The sequence below is a fragment of the Eretmochelys imbricata genome, chromosome 3, assembly GCF_965152235.1.
Source record: "Eretmochelys imbricata isolate rEreImb1 chromosome 3, rEreImb1.hap1, whole genome shotgun sequence".
NCBI lineage: Eukaryota > Metazoa > Chordata > Testudines > Cheloniidae > Eretmochelys > Eretmochelys imbricata.
The window spans coordinates 208,896,263-208,913,973 of record NC_135574.1 but is presented as its reverse complement, the minus strand read 5'-3'; the positions used below and the strand labels follow the sequence as shown (position 1 = coordinate 208,913,973).

Below are 17,711 nucleotides of genomic sequence, written 5' to 3'. Positions count from 1 at the left end.
GCTGCAGGGGTTCTCGCCTCTGTACGTTCACCCCCTCTGACGCCTGACTGTACCGCTCATCCCTCAGCATGTGCTTTGAGCTGTCCGTCCCCAGCCTCCTTCACCCTTGTCTGTTAACTTGCTTCCTCTTGCTCCTGGGCAGTGTGAGAATGTTCCATTGTCCTCTGCTGGTTTGAACGTCAGGCCGACTCATCCTCGACTGTTGGAAGCTCATGGATGATTTCAGCCCAGGTTTTTGCCGTATTTAGGCATTGCAGCGCTCAGCGTTGCAATGCCTGACTGATTTAGCAGCCTAAATCCCATCAACCATCAATGGAATTTTGACTCCTAAGTGCCTAAATATCTTTAGATTTAGGCTCCTAAATCAGTTAGGCATTACAACGCTGAGTGCAGAACGCCTAACTACCTGTAACTATTTGGGCCTTATCCTTAAATATCTGCTACTCACTGCTTCCCTTGTATTCAGAGAGTTGAAGTCCCTGAGTTCCATTGCCCAGCCCCTGTGTGTGTGTGCTGTGTACTTAGACAGATATGGAGGCAAGGTCCTTACCTATGTAGCAATTGATCTAGGGAGAAGATGGGACAAAAGCCCGGATCTGAATGGTGAAGCTCTCTTGCATCGTGTTACTTCCCTGACCATGAGAGGGGGAGGGCTTTTCAGTTGCCCAATTTGTCACTGGCAATTTTTAAATGGAGATGGGATGTTTTTCTAAGAAATCTGCTCGAGTTCACCCAGGAATTAATTCTGGGAAGTCCTGTGGCCTGTGTTATACAGGAGGTCAGACTAAATGATCACAGTGGTCCCTTCCAGCCCTAGAATCTATTAATCTACCTGTCTGTAGCCACAGATTCGCTAGTGTGCTGCCTGCTTGTTGTGAACATGTGGCCACAAACGACACCTAGTGCAACATGAGGGACAGAACTCAGGGCTTCTGGCTCCCAAAGCCCAGGGTTCTTCTGCTTGGCCTAACGGAGACAAGCTCACCATTCGCTATGAGTCACTGGGGCTTATACACTCTTTGAGCTGCTGCAGGTTGCCAGGCACACCAGCTGGAGCAGGTCTGACCTGGCACGCGGCCAAGGGCCGTGGTAAGTGCTGATGCCTTGTGTGCTTGTTGCTTGCCGTCTGCTTAGCCAAGAGAGGAGCTCTAACTGGGCTGTGTTTTCCTTGCAGTTGGCATACTGTGTTGTGCAGTTCTTGGAGAAAGACAGCAGCCTGACAGAACCGGTGAGTGCCCTTGCTTGGCTTTGTCATGTCAGCCATGGCCCCAGTTCACATCACAAGATCATTTCTGGACACTTCAGCAGCTAAGTTACTCTGACCCCACTCCAGAGAGACCTGGCATAAGTTGGATTTGTTCGCTCACTGGAACTGGCCTGCAGAGGGGTATCGGTCATCTGACATGTCACAAGCACAGGGCAGGACTAGATAGTCTCATCATGCACAGCCAGGCAGGCGTTGGGGGTCTGAGCAGGCTCAGTTTGGAAACAAGACATGAGCAAGTGGAGCACAGCTTGGAGTGAGTCTGTCTTGTGTGATTCCAGTCCTGCTATAGCAGAATGCAAAGCATGCAAAGACCCTCTCTCCCGTGGCAGCTCCCCTTCTGGCTACACAGCTTCTGCCATGAGAAGATGGTTGGGAATTGGACATCCGAAGAAACCAGCAAGAGTTGATAGAGAAGTGCAGGTGTTTGAGATCTCAATCCAAACCCCCTAGAGCTGGTCGGAAGACTACGGGCGAGGGTGTGGAAACTGGAGACCAGAAAGGTCTGTTTAGCCTGGGTGAGCTGTCCCTTATGGAGGGGCTGGGCTTTGTTTTACTGAGCTGTTGGAGCCTCAGTATCATATCCCCTCCAGCCAGTTCACCTCCGGGAGATTGAATCCTGACAGCTGCGTTTGCCATCAAGTTGTAATGCTGCTGAAGACTACATTTTCACAAGATGGTGCTCTAGTGCAAACAGGGCCCAGATATGTTTCCTGCATTGTGGCTCTGCAGACCCAAACTAAGTAACACTAAGCAGAACAATGCTGGCGGGACAGAGGGCGTGAGAGGACGATCAAGGGCTCCACTCCTCAGGGCAGAGTGCGGAGAAATGCCTCACGTGGCTCTGTTCTACACAGGCTCAGCTCTGGCAGACAGCTACTGGCTCATGCATGGAAATGGCATTTTAATTACTAATATTTACAGCTTGGGTTGTTTTGCACCTGAGCTGGCAAAGCTGCACACTGACAATGAGCCTGTCTGTGTTCAGCCATTTGCACATTCTAGCTCCAGCATTCCCATACTGCATGTTCTGGAAATAGGCCTCCTCCTGCCCTCCCACTCACTCCCCCAAGTCATCCATATTCTCATTGCCAGGCGAATCATATGTCTCCTGTGCCAGGTAATTCACCACCCTGCTGATCCCAGGCAAGAGAGATCTAGCTGAGCCTGCCACTCAAAGTATTGGAGCTGCTGAGATGGGGGAGGGAAGCAGAGAATTTCTGCAGGGTTTTCGCTGTGCATTCACACAGCGAAGCTCGGTAGATCCTTACCGACGACTCAAACACTCATTACTGAATTTTGCAAATCAGTGAGCAGAGGCCTGATTCAGTGCCCATGGTAGGACTCCCAGACACTGCAAGGTGCATTGTATCAGGCACTGACCAAACAGATTCTGTGAAGACAAGGCAGCGTCCTCACAGAACGCACTGTGTTTGTATGAAAGTGTCCAAGCCTTAGTAACCAGGGGCCTCATGTGGTGCTTGTTTGCTTGATCCCTGCCTTGTTTGTCCTTCGTTCAGCCATAATGCAAGAGCTGCCATACCAAATCTTGCTGAATAAAACATGCTCCAGAATGGCAGTATTAGTGATAACCAAACAAAGCAAAGACCAGCTCCTGTGCATCTCGCCCAACCTTAGCTCTAGGGAAAACTGTCTTCGGAGTCGCTGAAACGAATTATTGACTGCATGGCAAAACTACCAGTGGTGTGGACACCGAGCTGTCCCTGCATAGCTGAGCCCTTGGAATGGTGGAAACATCATGCAAGCAGCCTTCCTCTTGCTGCTGCTTCTGTGCCCACTACTGTTCCCTCAGGCTACTTGCCTGGGCTAAGCTCAGCATTTCAGGCTTCTCCTAGGAATTGCTGAAAGACTGGTGTTTCCAAAATGTTTTCAGTTGTGCAGCACCAACCAGGCACTGCAGCCATGAGTGTTGTGTTCAGCTTTAACCAGTGCTATCTGAACAGCCTGTAAGCTCTCTCTGAACATCCACTGACACTTCGGCTTCATAACCCCGGTTGTTGAACTACAAACAATGTTAGTTAGGAGAACTGCTCTTGCAAAGCATTCTGTTTGAAGCCAGCATGTACAGTTTTCATGCAATGCATCTCTCCTAAATCAGTGTTCAAATTGCAGACTCTGCAGCGTGTGGCTGTATCTGTTTCAGAAAGAGATTTGATTTGGAAGTGACTGGCTAAAACTTTCACTCAGTGCATTCTGGATTCTGACTTTAAAGGTACCAAGTGTTGGTATTTGGCATTCAATGGATTTGTCACATCCCTTTTGGGACAATAGGTTAGCCAGATCATGGTACGTTGAGTCCAGTATCCCTCCCCTGCCAGTACCTGATGCCTCAGGTGACAGTGGACACCACCCCTGCCCCTCCCCTCCCCCCATATTACACTCAGTAAATGGTACACTCCTGCATGTGGAAGAGAACTTCCGTTCTGACCCCATGGTGATTAGTTTACACCCAGAAGCATCAGTTTGGATCATCCGAGTCTCAGCATCCCTATAACAAACATGACTGTTCGTAAAAGTCTCCAGTCCCTGTCATGAGTCTCCTGCAGCCGTGAGCACCACATGGCAGCTGCATTCCCCTGGAAGCAGAATTTCTCTCTGTTGCTCTCTATTCACCAGCATGTCACTTTGAGTGGCCCCTTGTTCTCATGGGGACAGAGTGAAAAGCAGGCGATGATCACTTTTCCCTGTATAGTCTGAACCCTTAGGACATGGGCTAGTCCCAAAATGGGTAAACCCGGGGTCAGAAGGAACTTTTTAGTCCAAATTACCAGAAAACCCACTCACTACCCATGCAGCTTTCCTCTGGGAAGGAGCAGGGGAGGGGGGAAGTAGTCTCCTTGCTTAGTGCCCTAGCTTGAGAAGGCTGTCAGCCACCACGCTGACGGGAATGATGAGAAGCTGAGCAGAACAAAGAGGGTGTAGCCAGGGTAGAAGGATCTATGGCTGCTGCTAGGTGGCACTCCTGGTCACAGCCAGCATCTATGCACTCCACCTCTCTGTGCAGCCAGATCCTGTCCAGGCTGCCTGCAGGGAAACGTGGGGATAGGCGCCGGATGGTATAGGTGCCTTCAGCTTCTGGGTCTGCAGCCCAGAGGATCCGTGTGCTGGAGAGGTAGTCAGTGGCTCTGGCAAGGTAGGGAGAGGAGAGAGGAGCAGCAAGGGAAGCTGTGCTGCTTCCGAGTTGAGGAGGAGAGTCCAGAAGAGAGTTCACCCAGTGCCTGTCCTGTCTCGTATAGTTCAAAGGACTGCCCCGGACACTGGTATTCTGAGGGACAAATACCTTGATGGAGCCCTCTTTAGTGCCTCCTAAGGTCTGGGAGGACAGAGCAGTTCGAGACCTCTATGCTGGTGGAGGCTCTCTGGATGCAGAGCTATGGGGGAGGGGGTGGGGTTCAGAGGCATGAAGGAGCTGGTGTTTTGTGTGCCTAACCTGAATGAGTCAGAGACTGAGTCCATATGTACAGGCACTGCGTGCTGCGTCTGCTGCTGTGTGTGGGACGTGGCTGTGCTGGGTTTCTGTGGTCGGGGGTGCTAGACAGTACTGCCAATAGGTTTGCACTCTGCTCCTAAGCTCCTTTCTTTACCTGCTCAGGTGATCGTGGGCTTGCTGAAGTTTTGGCCGAAAACGCACAGTCCCAAGGAGGTGATGTTTCTGAACGAGCTGGAGGAAATACTGGATGTGATCGAGCCCTCCGAGTTTGTGAAGGTCATGGAGCCCCTGTTCAGGCAGCTGGCCAAGTGTGTGTCCAGCCCACACTTCCAGGTAGGTTCCAGGCTCAGCAAGACCATCTGGCTTTGCTTTGCACTCAGGTCCTGTTTTTAGGGTGAATCTGAGACTCTGGAGCATGTTTCTGTGATCACTGCTGCCACAAAATTTACCATAGACTCCTCTAGTGATCAGGGTAACTCCTGAGGATGGCACAAAAACAGGAGGCATTAGTGAGCCACCAGACCAATAGTTTAGGAAAGGTAGGACTATGAATGTCATCCCAAGCTACCGATCGTGTTTTCCCCAGCTCTGAGTGTTACAATGTTGAGGAGCTAACGCAGGTATGTTGTGCTGCCTCTTGTAAGTGGCCGATCTGATGCGGGGGGTGGGGAGATGGGCCCCATTCAGCTTCCTCATGTCCTTGAGTACTGTGCCCAGGCCCTTTTGAGATCAAATTATCTACTTGTCTGCCGCACTGGAGGATGATCAGCCAATGAGACTCTCTGTTCTTATGAGTATTCCCAGTGTTGCACGCCCGCAGAAAGGATACCTTGCGCTGCACTGGCCTGGTTCTGGGGGCAGCAGATCATCCATTGTGGAGATTGAAGAGGGAGAGAGCAGAAAGGATGGAAGATCTTCATGGTCACTTGATGGTTCCATTTTAGGGACACCCAAGGGGAGCTGGGGAAGGTGGAAATGTTAACACCATGATACAGTGCTGAGAGGCAGACCTGGTATTTTTGGGATAGAGCCATTCAGCAGCTGCTCCTCTCCACACCCTTCCGCTGCATTGCCTCTTGTTGTTTATCAGTGTGACATGTGGTTCACAGATACATACAAAGAGGTGGTCTGTTCCCCACACAACTCACAGTGTAGGTAGACACCACACAAAAGAAGGCATGCATCAAGAAAGTCAGGAATTAAAGGATGGCAAAATAATTAATGCCTATCAACATGGAAAATAGGTCTTGTTGAATTAATGTGATACAGGTTTTTTTTTATGATATTACAAGTTTAGTTGACAAAGGTAATTGTGTTGACATAAATTGCTTAGATATCTGTGAGACATTTGATTTAGTCCCACATGATCATCTGAAGATTGACACGGTACAAAGTCACTGTGGCCCATGTTAAATGGATTAAAAATTGGCTAACTGATAGATCTCGACAAGCAATTGTAAATGGAATCATCAGCTGGGGTTCCACACCAGTCAGTTCTCTTCCCAGTGCTATTCAACATCTTTATCAACAATCTGGAAGAAAACATAAAATCATTTCTGGTAAAGCTGGCTGGTGACCTAAAAATTGGTGGGGTGGTAACTAAAGAAAAGGACAGGTCAATTGTATAGAATGATCTGGACCACTTGGTCACCTGAACAACATGCATTTTAATACAGCCAAATGCTGGGTACAAAGATTGTAGGCCACACTGACAGGATGGGGCCTGTATCCTGGAAAGCATGGACTCTGAAAAGGACTTAGGGACATGATGGAAATCCATCTGAACATGGGCTTCCAGTGCAGTGCTGTGGGCTAAGAGGGCTAATACAATTCTCGGCTGTATTAGCAGGGGATATTGAGGAAGGGTAGGAAGGTGGTTTTACCTCTGCATATGGACAGAATTAGTGAGACCATTCCGGGATATAGTGTCCCATTCTGGTGTCCAGTAATATTGAAAAAATGAAGAGGGCTCAGAAAAGAACTATGAAAATAAAGATCTGTGAGGAAAACACTGCCTTACAGCGAGAGACTACCTTATCAGAGAGTTTGAGGTGACTTGGTCATAGTCTAGTGCCTCTGTGGGGAAGAGGTGTCTGATAGCTGGCTTGTTAATCTATCAGACAAAGGCATAACAAGATATAATGGCTCAAAAGTGAAGTTGGATAAATTCAGATCAGAAATAAGGCTCTTTTTTTCTTCTTCTTCTCTTTCTCTCTCTTTCTTTTTTTTTTTTTAAACGGTGAGGGTAATTAACCATTGGAACAACTTACCTAAGGGTGGTAGATTCCTCATCATTTGGAGTCTTAAGGCTAGATGTCTTTCTAAAAGATATACTCCAGCTCAACCACAGAGCAGGAATTACTGGATGCTATGGCCTGTATTCTACAGGAGGTCAGGCCCAAAGATCACAATGTTGCCTTTTGGCCTTAAATCTATGACGCTGCAGCTGAGCAGGGACATGCAGGGAGAATGGGCAGGGACCTGGCGTGATAGAGCCACGGGCTTGCTTTGTTTTTCATTTGGGGTTTTTTGAGAGAGAAGGTTTTTTCTCTCTTCCCTGAAGGAAGGGTGAGGACTGTTGCTGAAGTGCCCTCATAGGATAAATTTTTACTGCACAGTTAACCCAGGCCCTTATGTGACTTTTAGCCCAGAGTCCCCATACAGCCATACAGGGATTGGAGGTGCTTTAACCCTGGGCTTAGCTTACCCACCTCCAGGGGTGGGTTAGAACCTGAGCTCTGCTTTAACTCAAGCTGGAACATAGTCCTCCAGTCCATTCCCACAGGCCCACTGAAGGACCAACAGGTTCTCCCACAGTTGACAGAATCATAGAGTGTCTCCGATAAAGAACCATGGGATATCTCCCCAGACACACACGGGCGAGTGCAGAAATAATGGGGACACAGTAACACAGATGGGCCTTTGCAATGGAGATCCTCAGACTCAGGGTAGGCTAACCCAGTGCTGAGACCTGAGTGCCAGTCACCAGGGTTAAGTGTGCAGTAAAGGCATAGCATAAGGGGGAGAGGGTAAAGGAACTGGGGAGCAGGTCAGGGAGGAGTCTTAGCCTCGGGAGCTATATGGAAGGTGGTCCGGGGAGCAGAGAGAGACAAGAACATTAAGGTGGGAGCCAATTTGTGCAAGAACCCAAAGGTGAAGACAAGGGACTTGAGTTTTGTACGGAGAGCAAAGGGGAGCCTTGGGAGAGATTTGCGGAAGGGTCTTATGTGGTCAGAGAAGCAGGCAGGGGAAAAGGTTTTGACAGCATTTTTGGTTGAAGAGAGTGAGGCTGAAGGGAGGGAAGTTGCCGTGAGGGAGGTGAAACATGGTCAGGACCTGGACAAGAAGTTGGGGACAGACAGTAGTGGAGAGAAACTGACCAGGCTTAGCAGTGATGTCAGTTTGGAGGGTCAGGAGGAAGAGAGAACACAGAGGGATGCCCCTGTTGGACAGGGAGGGGAGGGGAGATTCCAGGGAGGAAAGAACTCCATTTTTAGCCCTTGTTGAGCTTTGGCTGGAGGCTGGACAGTATGAGAAAGAGTTGTTGGAGATGTGACTGAAAAGAGAGTCATCAATATAACAATAGCAGCTGAAGTCATGTGACCAAATGAGGCTACCCAAGGCATAGCCCTGAGGACCCGACCTGCACACGGAGAGGAGGAGCTCTTGGTGTAAATGCAGCAGAATGTAAACTAGGAAAGACCGGAAACCAAGGGATGGGTCTCTCCAGGCAGAGGACCATTGCCAGAGGTGGCAAAGACAAGCTCCTCAGCCGGAGCACTGTCAAGTCTGATTTCTTGGCTGGGTAATGCCAGAACTTTTGCCTGGTTGGTGATGAGTGGAATTCTCACATGCACCCTATGACCTGTCTGCAAGGAGCCTGTACAGAGATCTGCTTCCCTCCTCCTGCAGGTGGCAGAGCGAGCTCTGTACTACTGGAACAACGAGTACATCATGAGCCTGATCAGCGACAACGCAGCCAAAATTCTCCCGATCATGTTCCCGGCACTCTACAAGAATTCCAAGAGTCACTGGAACAAGTAAGTCCTTTCTGTGTGTCCGGGGGCCATTAGGAATGAGTGAGTGGGCATCCAGAATCGCGCAAGCCTGCTGCTGGCTGCAGGGGTGCTGTTAGCACACGGCTGCGGTGGCACGTTGTGGTGCTGCTGATGGCTTTGGGACAGAGAGGAGGCGTGGAGCTCAGATACCAAGGGGATGGGTATACTAGATCTGAAAGACCCAAGGAGATGACAGCAGCCTGGGCCTGAACACGTCATTTTGGGTGGCTGTTCAGCCAACCCAGTCCGTTAGATGACTGATATCTCTAGCCCTTGGAGTCTGACTGGTAGGTGTGTCGGGATTGTCTAGCCCAGTTTCACAAGCCACGGAGCGCTGCGGCCTGCAGGGCTGAACAGAGGCACTGGTGAAAGTGCTGGTCTGGTGTCTCCAGCTGCCAGGTAACAGAGAGAGCACTGAGACAGCACAACCCGCAGGACAGTTGTACTGCTGCAAATGTCTTCACACTGGTGCTTGGCACCAGATCCTCATGTGACCCTCCCACCACTCAGCTCTTCCTCCAACTGTTGTTAGCTGTTTCAGTTAAATAGGGGTTAAGAGAGTTAAAAGACTGAACCCCCTGTTGCTTGGGTGAATGACTTAGGAAGCTCACACCACACATCTGAGACCCCTGAGGGTACGTTTGCAGGGCCAGCAGAAACTTGCGGCAGCAAGTCTCAGAGCTTAGGCTTGCCCTACAGCGCTAAAAATAGCTGTGTAAATGTTCAGGCTTGGGCTCTGAAGCCTGGGGAGGGGGCATTTCCTGATACTTCTATGGGGGGAGAGAAGGCAGGAAAGCCCTCCCTCCCCCTGCCCCTGGGCCTTCTCTGTACACTGGAAAGAGGCAAAACTGGGGCACTTTTAATACAATTTAGGGGGAGCTTGATGGAGCTGGAATTCAGTGTGTCTGTAATACAGAGAAATTGGCTGCAGAATAAAAACTGTTGGCAAACTATTGCACCATTGTCTGTTTCTGCTTTCGCTCGCCTCTTCACCATAAAGAATCAGAAAGAGGTAAAAACCTAACTGTTCCCTTTGCAGCTCACCTTAAGGGACAGGGTAAATGTTAAGCTCACCAACAGGAAAGGAAATAGTAACTGTGGCCTTGGCTTTCACACCAGTACTTCTCACGCATGCACTTCTTCATGTAGTTGGCCCACCTTTCTCCCATCATGATTCAGAAATGTGCTTTGCACCACTTGACAGAGCCATTTCCAGGGGTTCTGAGGTTTCTCTTCTCATTTGTCTAATCTTCCCCCTCCTTTGTCTGCCTTTCTCTCCTGGTACTTTCCCAGGAGCAGCACAGGACAGCTCTTGTACTTTGTTTCTGCCTCTTTCCAGTTTGTGATGGCATTTTTCTACTAGTCCTGCTTTCTCTCAGAGCTTTCTCACTGCCACCCTTGCTTTCCCAGAATGGGCTGAGGGACCCAGAAGTTCTCCCCTTCCTTCCCCCAACCCAGTCACTTTGTGTGTCAAAAAATAACACTGAGGAGCTATTCCTTTATTGCAAACTGTTCCCAAAGGCCATTAGCATCCTGAGTCCTCTTTCCTGGCTGAGGAGGGAGCACAGAGAGGTGAGGTGACTTACAGGAGCCAGACTGCATCCCTTGTGTTACTAGCCCATGCTGCTTCTGGGCATGATTCCAATCTGTGTTCTGATTTCCCAGCACCATAAACAGGCAGGGCACTTTCAGACAAGACACAGTCCCTGCCCCAGGAGCTTACGGTGTAGTGTGAATAAGGCGTGACACAATGCAAGCATCGTTGACACCAGAGGAGGAGGTGGCTTGCTCTCTCAGTGCACAGAGCACTAGTTCCCGGTTCCAAATTGCTATTAAGTACCCCTCCTTCAGAGGTGGTGTACGTTCCAGTTTGCTGCAGCGGCTGCTGTACACAGTAACTGAGCTAATGGAGTGAAGCCATGTGGGGAAATCAAACAATCCGGCTGGTACGTTGCAAACCCCCATCACATGCAGCTTTAAAACTGTGTTGAACAAAGCCCTGTAGGGAAAATCCCCAAGCTGTCCCCCAGCTTCTTCCATCTCTAGCTACTTCGACTATGTGATGCCCAATAGGAAAGGCCCTGAAGGCTTGAATGCTGATTTCCTGCTGACATCTGTGTTGGGAACCACCAACGCAGCAGCATTACTAGTTACGGCTCCATTGAACTGAGCCCCAGTCACTGTGAAGAGAGGTCCCTCGCCCTGTGGAATAATCAAATGGATTCAGGTCTCAGTTCTTTTCACACTGAGTACAGGGACCACAGGAAGGGCTCTGGTCAAGCTCTCACAAGCAGAAGTGATGTCTGTCTCCCTCCCAAAAGGATAAGGGACAGGCACCTTGATGTTACCTGTGACCCAGTATCCCTCTTCCATCTTCTTTGCAGGACGATCCATGGCTTGATCTACAATGCCCTGAAGCTGTTCATGGAGATGAACCAGAAGCTGTTTGATGACTGCACGCAGCAATACAAGGCAGAGAAGCAGAAGTGAGTAGCTTGGGCAGGTGCCTCCCCACAGCTGATTTAAACTAATATCTGAGTCTCCTTGACCATGTGGTGAAAGTCCTGGAGGCAAGTTAAAAGCCAGTACGGTTAGCAGTCAGGTTTAAGTGGTTGCTCAGGTCAAACAGGGACTGTTCAGAATCTAGGGAAGCCAAAGTGAAGGAGTATAAATGAAAGCAGGAAAAAAGCAAGATGGAAATTAGGATGGCAGAGGTGGACACTGAAGAGCAAAAAGCTAAAAACAACTGAGAAATCCTGTCAGTCTATCAGAAGCAGGAAGCCTGTGGCAGAACTGGTGGGTTTGCTGGGCCATCACAGAACAAAGGGAGAAGTGGAGGAGGAGAAGGACGCTGCAGAGAAACGAAGGCCCTGATTCGGCAGTGCATTTAAGCACCTTCTCGTCTCCCATTGATTTCAATGGAACCTAAGCACATGCTTAAAAATTAAGTCTCTGCTTAAGGGTTTTGCTGAATTGGGGCCATAATGATTTCTTTGCAGCCTTCCCTACAGAGGACGTTTGGGGAGGTATCTGCTGTTCTCATATTATAAAGAATTGTCTGGGATTAGTTGTCAAAAGAGGAGGTGCTGGAATAAATTGATCAATTAAAGGGGCTCTGGTCCCCAGCCCCTAGTGATACATCCAAGAGTTGTGAAGGAATGTAGGAATGAAGTGGCTGAGCTGCTAATACGTACATGCTTGTTAAGGTCAGGTACTGTACCAAGGACTGGAGGGTAACAAATATTGTACCTATTTTTAAAATGTCTCTGGGGGTAGTTACAGCCCTGCGAGCCTTACTTTGGTACTTGGTAAGTAGGTTGAAACTAGAATAAAAAATACCTAGTAAAACAGGATAGGCTGAGGAAAGGCCTGCATGGCGTCTGCCAAGGAAAGTTCTTCCTCACTGACCTAGCAGAGCCCTTTGAAGGTATCAGAAGAACAGTGGATAAAGAACAGGATGGCATCATTTATTTTGCGTTTCGAGTCGCTCACAGGGGGCTAGTAAGAAAACAAAGTAGCCCTGGGCTGAGAGGTAAAGTTCCGTCATGGATCAGAAAGTGGTTAAGAGAGAGAAAACGAAGAGCTGGGATAAATGAACTTTGTCACACTGAAAGCTGATGACAGTGAGGGTTTCCCAAGGGTCCATACTAGGGCTGTTGCTGTAAGAAGGAATATATCTGTAATGTAGGTGGGGTTGCCCAGCACTTTGCATTAAGGGTATGTCTGCACTGCAGCTGGGAGGTGCTTTCCAGTGCAGATAGACAGACTTGTTTGCTCTGCTCCAGCTAGTAACTCAAAACAGCAGCGTGGCCGCAGCTCAGGCAAGCCACCCAAGTACAAACCCGCCCAGCCACCTGCATGGAGGTACTTGGGTGGGAGTCTGAGCTGCAGTAGTAGACACACCCTAAAACACCTTGTTTTCATTAACTTATGACTTTTCCACACTTTAACTGTTCCGGCTGACATTTTCCATGCAGGGGGTCTGGCTCTGACTGCATGGTTTTAGAAAATTTCAGCCAAAATTGGTCCGAGAACATAAAATGTATGGAAGCATGGAACTACGTTGTTTTGCTCATGTTAAAAATTTCTGACAGCCTGGTCTGTGAAAAGCTGTATTCTTCTGCCCCCCCGAACCCCCTGCTTTGGAGCAGTGATTTGAAATGTGGCAGGAGGTGACTTTTGTGGCAGGGATATGCCTCTTGAGATCCCATGTGAAAATCTGCCCAAATTTTACCCAGTTGTCGAGTAGAGATGTGCGAGAGTTTCGCAGCTAAATTCCCCAAGGATTCGATCTACACTGGGCATGCTTCAGCCCAGGGCTGAGCAGGACTTTCCCTGCAGTTGCAGCTCTGGGCTGTGCTGGGTCCAGGCACTGGTCTGAGAGCAGGGAGATTCTTTCCTGTGCTCTTAATGATCCCCTGGCTGCTGGGCCCAGGCAGTGTGGAGATGAGAGCTGGCTGACTCCAATGCAGAAGGGACAAGAGCCAGACCAGCAAAGTAGTGGGGAGAGTAGATTGGGACAAGGAGCCTGAGGGGGAGGCTGGGACTGGAGCCTGGCAGGGGTGGGGAGAGGGACACTGGGCCTGGAAGTTAGGGTGAGGGAAACTGGGGCTGGCTGGGCAAGGAGACCAGTACTTAGAGCCGGGAAGACTGGCACTGGGATTCTGGGAAGCAGTATCAGGGGGGATTGAGACTGAATGAGGAACCAGGGGGAGACTGGGGCTGAGGACCCATGAGGGAGTTGGAGCAGAGAGAGACCTGACAAAGAGCCGGGCTGCAAGGGGAGAACTGGCACTAGCTGGGCAAAGAGATTGGGACAAAGAGACAAGGCAACGGACACGGGGGACACTGAAATTGGAGCCCAGGGAAGAAGATTGGGACTGTGAGTGAGTGGGGAAGGAGCCTGGATGAGGAGCCAGGAGGAAGGAGAACCGGGATATGCTGGGCTAGGAGACTGGGACTGGTTGTGGGGGAACCTGGGATGGAGAGTCCAGAGGGGCGAAACTTGGACTTGCTGGGCAAGAAGACTGGGACTGGTTAGGTGAGGCATACAGGGACCAGGGCATGGGCAGTCATGCCTAATGGTTAGAGTCAGGTGCCTAGAACTGGAACCAGGACCAGAGCCAGGCACCAAGCCAGGGGCCAGGGCTAGATCTGGAGCCAGGCGCCAAGCTGAGGGCTGGAGCCGGAGTCAGCATCAGCGGTAGGGTCTAGGAACAGGGACCTGGAGTGAGGTAGGAAAGCAGGAACCGGGAGCAGATGGGAACTTGGATAAAGAGGGCAGAAATCAGGAACAGGCTGGGAGGCAGGAAGACAGGGCTCAGGAATCAGGCAAGTAGACAGTGTCCATAGTACAGTAGTAGCCAGCCCAGGATTTACCTTGGACAACCTCCTATGCCTCTTTTGGGTTTAAGTAGTGCCTCCCAGCCAATGAATGGGGCTGGATATTCTCCCCAGTTAGGAGCTTTGTGGAGGGGACTTTGTGAACTAGAGCTTTGCTAGCACCCTTCTCTACTGGTTTGGGTTTTCCGCTGGGTGGTAGCTACGGCAGAGCACTGTCTGCGGGCCTCGGTTCAAGACCTGTGATTCTTCACAAGGAGAATGGGACTGGGATGAAGAGCTGAGGTAGGGAAGAAACGGGACTGGGGCCAAGCAGGTTGTAGGGGACAGGGCAGAAGAGTCTGTGCCCATTAGAAATACTCCCCTCCAGAGCCTGAAACGGAGTCCACAATTCCTGAGTCTCACCGTTCCTCTGCTGTCAGTAAATATCTGTGAAATCGACTGGGGAAGTGTGTGTCTCATTCTCCTCTAGTGCTGGCCCACATAGAGGAGGATAATCTACTAACGCTGTCAGTTATTCTGTTAGCTCAAGTTGCAGAGGTCAGTGGGGTGGTTCTAAAATTTCCAACCCAGCTGATGACCATTTGGGGGTCAATTTGATGCCACATGATGGAATTTGTGTGTTTTCAGCTTGCTTTTTTCAAAGTTAGCAAGTTACATGCACAAAACTGTGTTCAAAGAACATTATCAACATTGCAAAGTCAAGCGCTTAGAAGATAGGAAATGCCAGTATAAAGGTTGCCTGTGCAATATTAATTCGTCCCTCTTGTGCATATGTATTATAATAGTGTCTGTAATTACATGATCACGTGCTGTTTTTTCCATAGGACCCTGCCCCATTCAGTGAGAGACTGAGGAGAGGAGAGATTGAGAAGGATGAGGACTGTTTAGGTTAGAAAGAAGAGGGCACATAGGAGGTATACAAAATAATTACAGGGATAGGGAAGGTATGTTGGATGTTCCTGTTCACCTTGTGTCATAGCACAAGAACAAGGGGATGTCGCATAAGGCTGATAGCCAACCAATGTGCAACGGATAAAAAGAAACTTATTTTTACACCAGGCATAGTTAGCCGTGGAACTCACTGCCACAAGGTATCACTGAGGCCAAGAGTTTAGGACGATTCAAAAAAGGATTAGACATTTTTCCCCCAGGGCAGATTGGCAGAAGCCCTGGCGGTTTTTCACCTTCCTCTGCAGCATGGGGCGCAGGTCACTTACTGTAGGAGTCTCTGCACCTTGAAGTCTTTAAACCATGATTTGAGGACTTCAGTAGCTCAGACATAAGTTAGGGGTTTGTTACAGGAGTTGGTGGGTGAGATTCCATGGCCTGCGTTGTGCAGGAGGTCAGACTAGGTGATCATAATGGTCTCTTCTGACCTTTAACCATTTAAATCATAGACTTTATGACCACCCACAGTGCCTGCCTCTGCAGAACTGATCACTTCCCGCACCTTGCAGCCGTGCAGCCACACAACCTTTGTGAGCAGCACTGGGCAGTTCAAGGCATGCCCATTTCCCCTGGGCCATACACTGAGTGAGTTGATGGCAATGCTGGTATCCTTTTCTAGAGCCCCATAGCCCTTCGGGAGAAATGAGGCCATGCACCTTGATGTCCAAAGAGCGATTAGTTACTCCTTAAACAGGGTTAAGCTGCTCAGAAGGCCAGACCTTTGGAGAAAAATCAGAAGGTCAAGCCCTATAAGATGGTGCATCTGGTCCTCCTATGAACTAGCTGATCGTCTGTACCTCAGTAGCTTGGGCCTGGTGCAGCTATAGGGGTGGCAGGCTCAGGAGCATGTGTCCACACTGCCTTGTGTGAAAGCTGAGGGGCGGCTGGGTGGAGTTGTGGACACGCCTTCATGATCACTGTCTGGAGCCTCTCGCAACTGTGAGTGCCAACCTCAGGGCAGATGGTGAGAAAACAGGGCCAACACCCCAAGTTGGTAGTGTGTTCTACAATTAGATTTCACCAAGCCAGTAGCAAATGTGAACTCCTGGATCACTATACCAGTCTTACCATGAAGTCACAGACAGTCCCCTTAGACCAGAGGTGGGCAAACTACAGCCCGCGGGACCCTCCTGCCCGGCCCCTGAGCTCCTGGCCCAGGAGGCTAGTCCCTCGCCCCTCCCCGTTGTTCCCCCTCCCCCGCAGCCTCAGCACACCGCGGGCACAATGCTTTGGGCAGCGGGGCTGCAGGCTCCTGGGGCACCACAGTTGCAGAGCCCGACCTGACCCGGTGCTCTGTGCTGTGCGGTTGTAGCACCGCCAGCCACCGGTGCTCCAGGCAGCACGGTAAGGGGGCGGGGGGTTGGATAGAGGGCAGGGAAGTTCGAGGGGGTGGTCAGGGGCTGGGGGTGTGGAAAGGGGGCGGGGCGGTCAGAGAGCTGGAAACATGGGTTGAATGGGGCCAGGGGTCCCGGGAGGGCAGTCAGGAAGGAGAGGGGGGTTGGATGGGGCAGCGGGGGGGCAGTTACGGGTGGTGGATGGGGCAGGAGTCCCGGGGTGGCCGTCAGGTGGCGAGAAGCAGGTGGGGTCGGGGGCCGGGCCACGCCTGGCTGTTTGGGGAGGCACAGCCTCCCCTAACTGACCCTCCATACAATTTTGGAAACCTGATGTGGCCCTCAGGCCAAAAAGTTTGCCTGCCCCTGCCTTAGACTCTCAATCTATCTTGCCACGCAGGCAAACTGAACTTAGTGATAATGATCACCTAAACCAAAAATCACACATCAGATTGCTCCCAGTCCCAAGAGACCAATCACTTACCCCAGATCTTACTCCAAAGACTACACTGGCAACCAATTCTATAGTAAACTAATTACAGGTTTATTAGCTCACTCTTGTAGCTGGTTATGGAGCGGAGGGAACTGAGGGGGTAGGGTATCTCTACCTTCAGTTTGTAGAACACAGGGCTTTCCCAGCCACCGACTGCTCAGAAAGGCTTTGTGCATTCTGGCTGGGCAGGCCACTCCCACAGTGTGTCTGTACAGGCAATATAGTGGGAGAATGAGTAAAGGCTGGTACGTGGCCTCTTGTAACATCAGATGGAATTAAAAAATGTCCTGCTGCAGGGCATAAAACCAGTCTCTGACTGATGGGAGTAGGAAGAAACTTCCCTTATGGAATGGCGTTGCACATGTATATCATAGGACTGTAATGCCAGTCAGCGTGGGTTTATGGGAAATAGGTCTTGGTAAAGAATCGCAATTTTGTTCTTTGGTGAGATTACAAATTGGTCAATAAAGGCACCTGCATAGATGTAACCTACCGAGACTTTTGTCAGCATTTGACTTAGTTGCGCACTGTACAATATCGGCAAGAGCGCACATTAAGTGAATTAACTAGCTAACTGACAGGTGTCAGAAAGTAGCCCTCAACGGGGAATCATCATAGAACAAGGGTATTTGTAGTGGGGTTCTGCAGTGATTGGTACTAGGGAGGCACTAGTCAGCATTTTCAAGCGTGATGTGGTAGTAAGGATGAAATTACTGCTGACGCAAAGAATGATGGAGTAGTAAATAACACTGAGGAAAGGGCTCAGTGACACACAGCAATCAGGATCTCTTGGTAATCTGGGCCCAGTCAAACAAAATGCATT

At 50.0% G+C, this 17,711-nt stretch overlaps 1 protein-coding gene across 2 annotated transcripts in view; it reads left to right on the top strand.

Annotated features, from left to right (window-relative positions):
* PPP2R5D (protein phosphatase 2 regulatory subunit B'delta) overlaps positions 1-17,711 on the top strand; it is a 46,132-nt gene that overhangs the window by 20,335 nt on the left and 8,086 nt on the right. Inside the window, exons 10-14 of one of the 2 annotated variants that reach the window (XM_077814210.1) lie at positions 1,175-1,228; positions 4,878-5,048; positions 8,628-8,755; positions 11,158-11,259; positions 14,941-16,444. In XM_077814210.1, the coding sequence (XP_077670336.1) occupies positions 1,175-1,228; positions 4,878-5,048; positions 8,628-8,755; positions 11,158-11,259; positions 14,941-14,968 (483 nt within the window). In that variant the 3' untranslated portion in view covers positions 14,969-16,444. Of the gene's footprint in view, positions 1-1,174; positions 1,229-4,877; positions 5,049-8,627; positions 8,756-11,157; positions 11,260-14,940; positions 16,445-17,711 lie in introns of those variants that run through there. The other variant, XM_077814209.1, reaches the window with a different exon arrangement.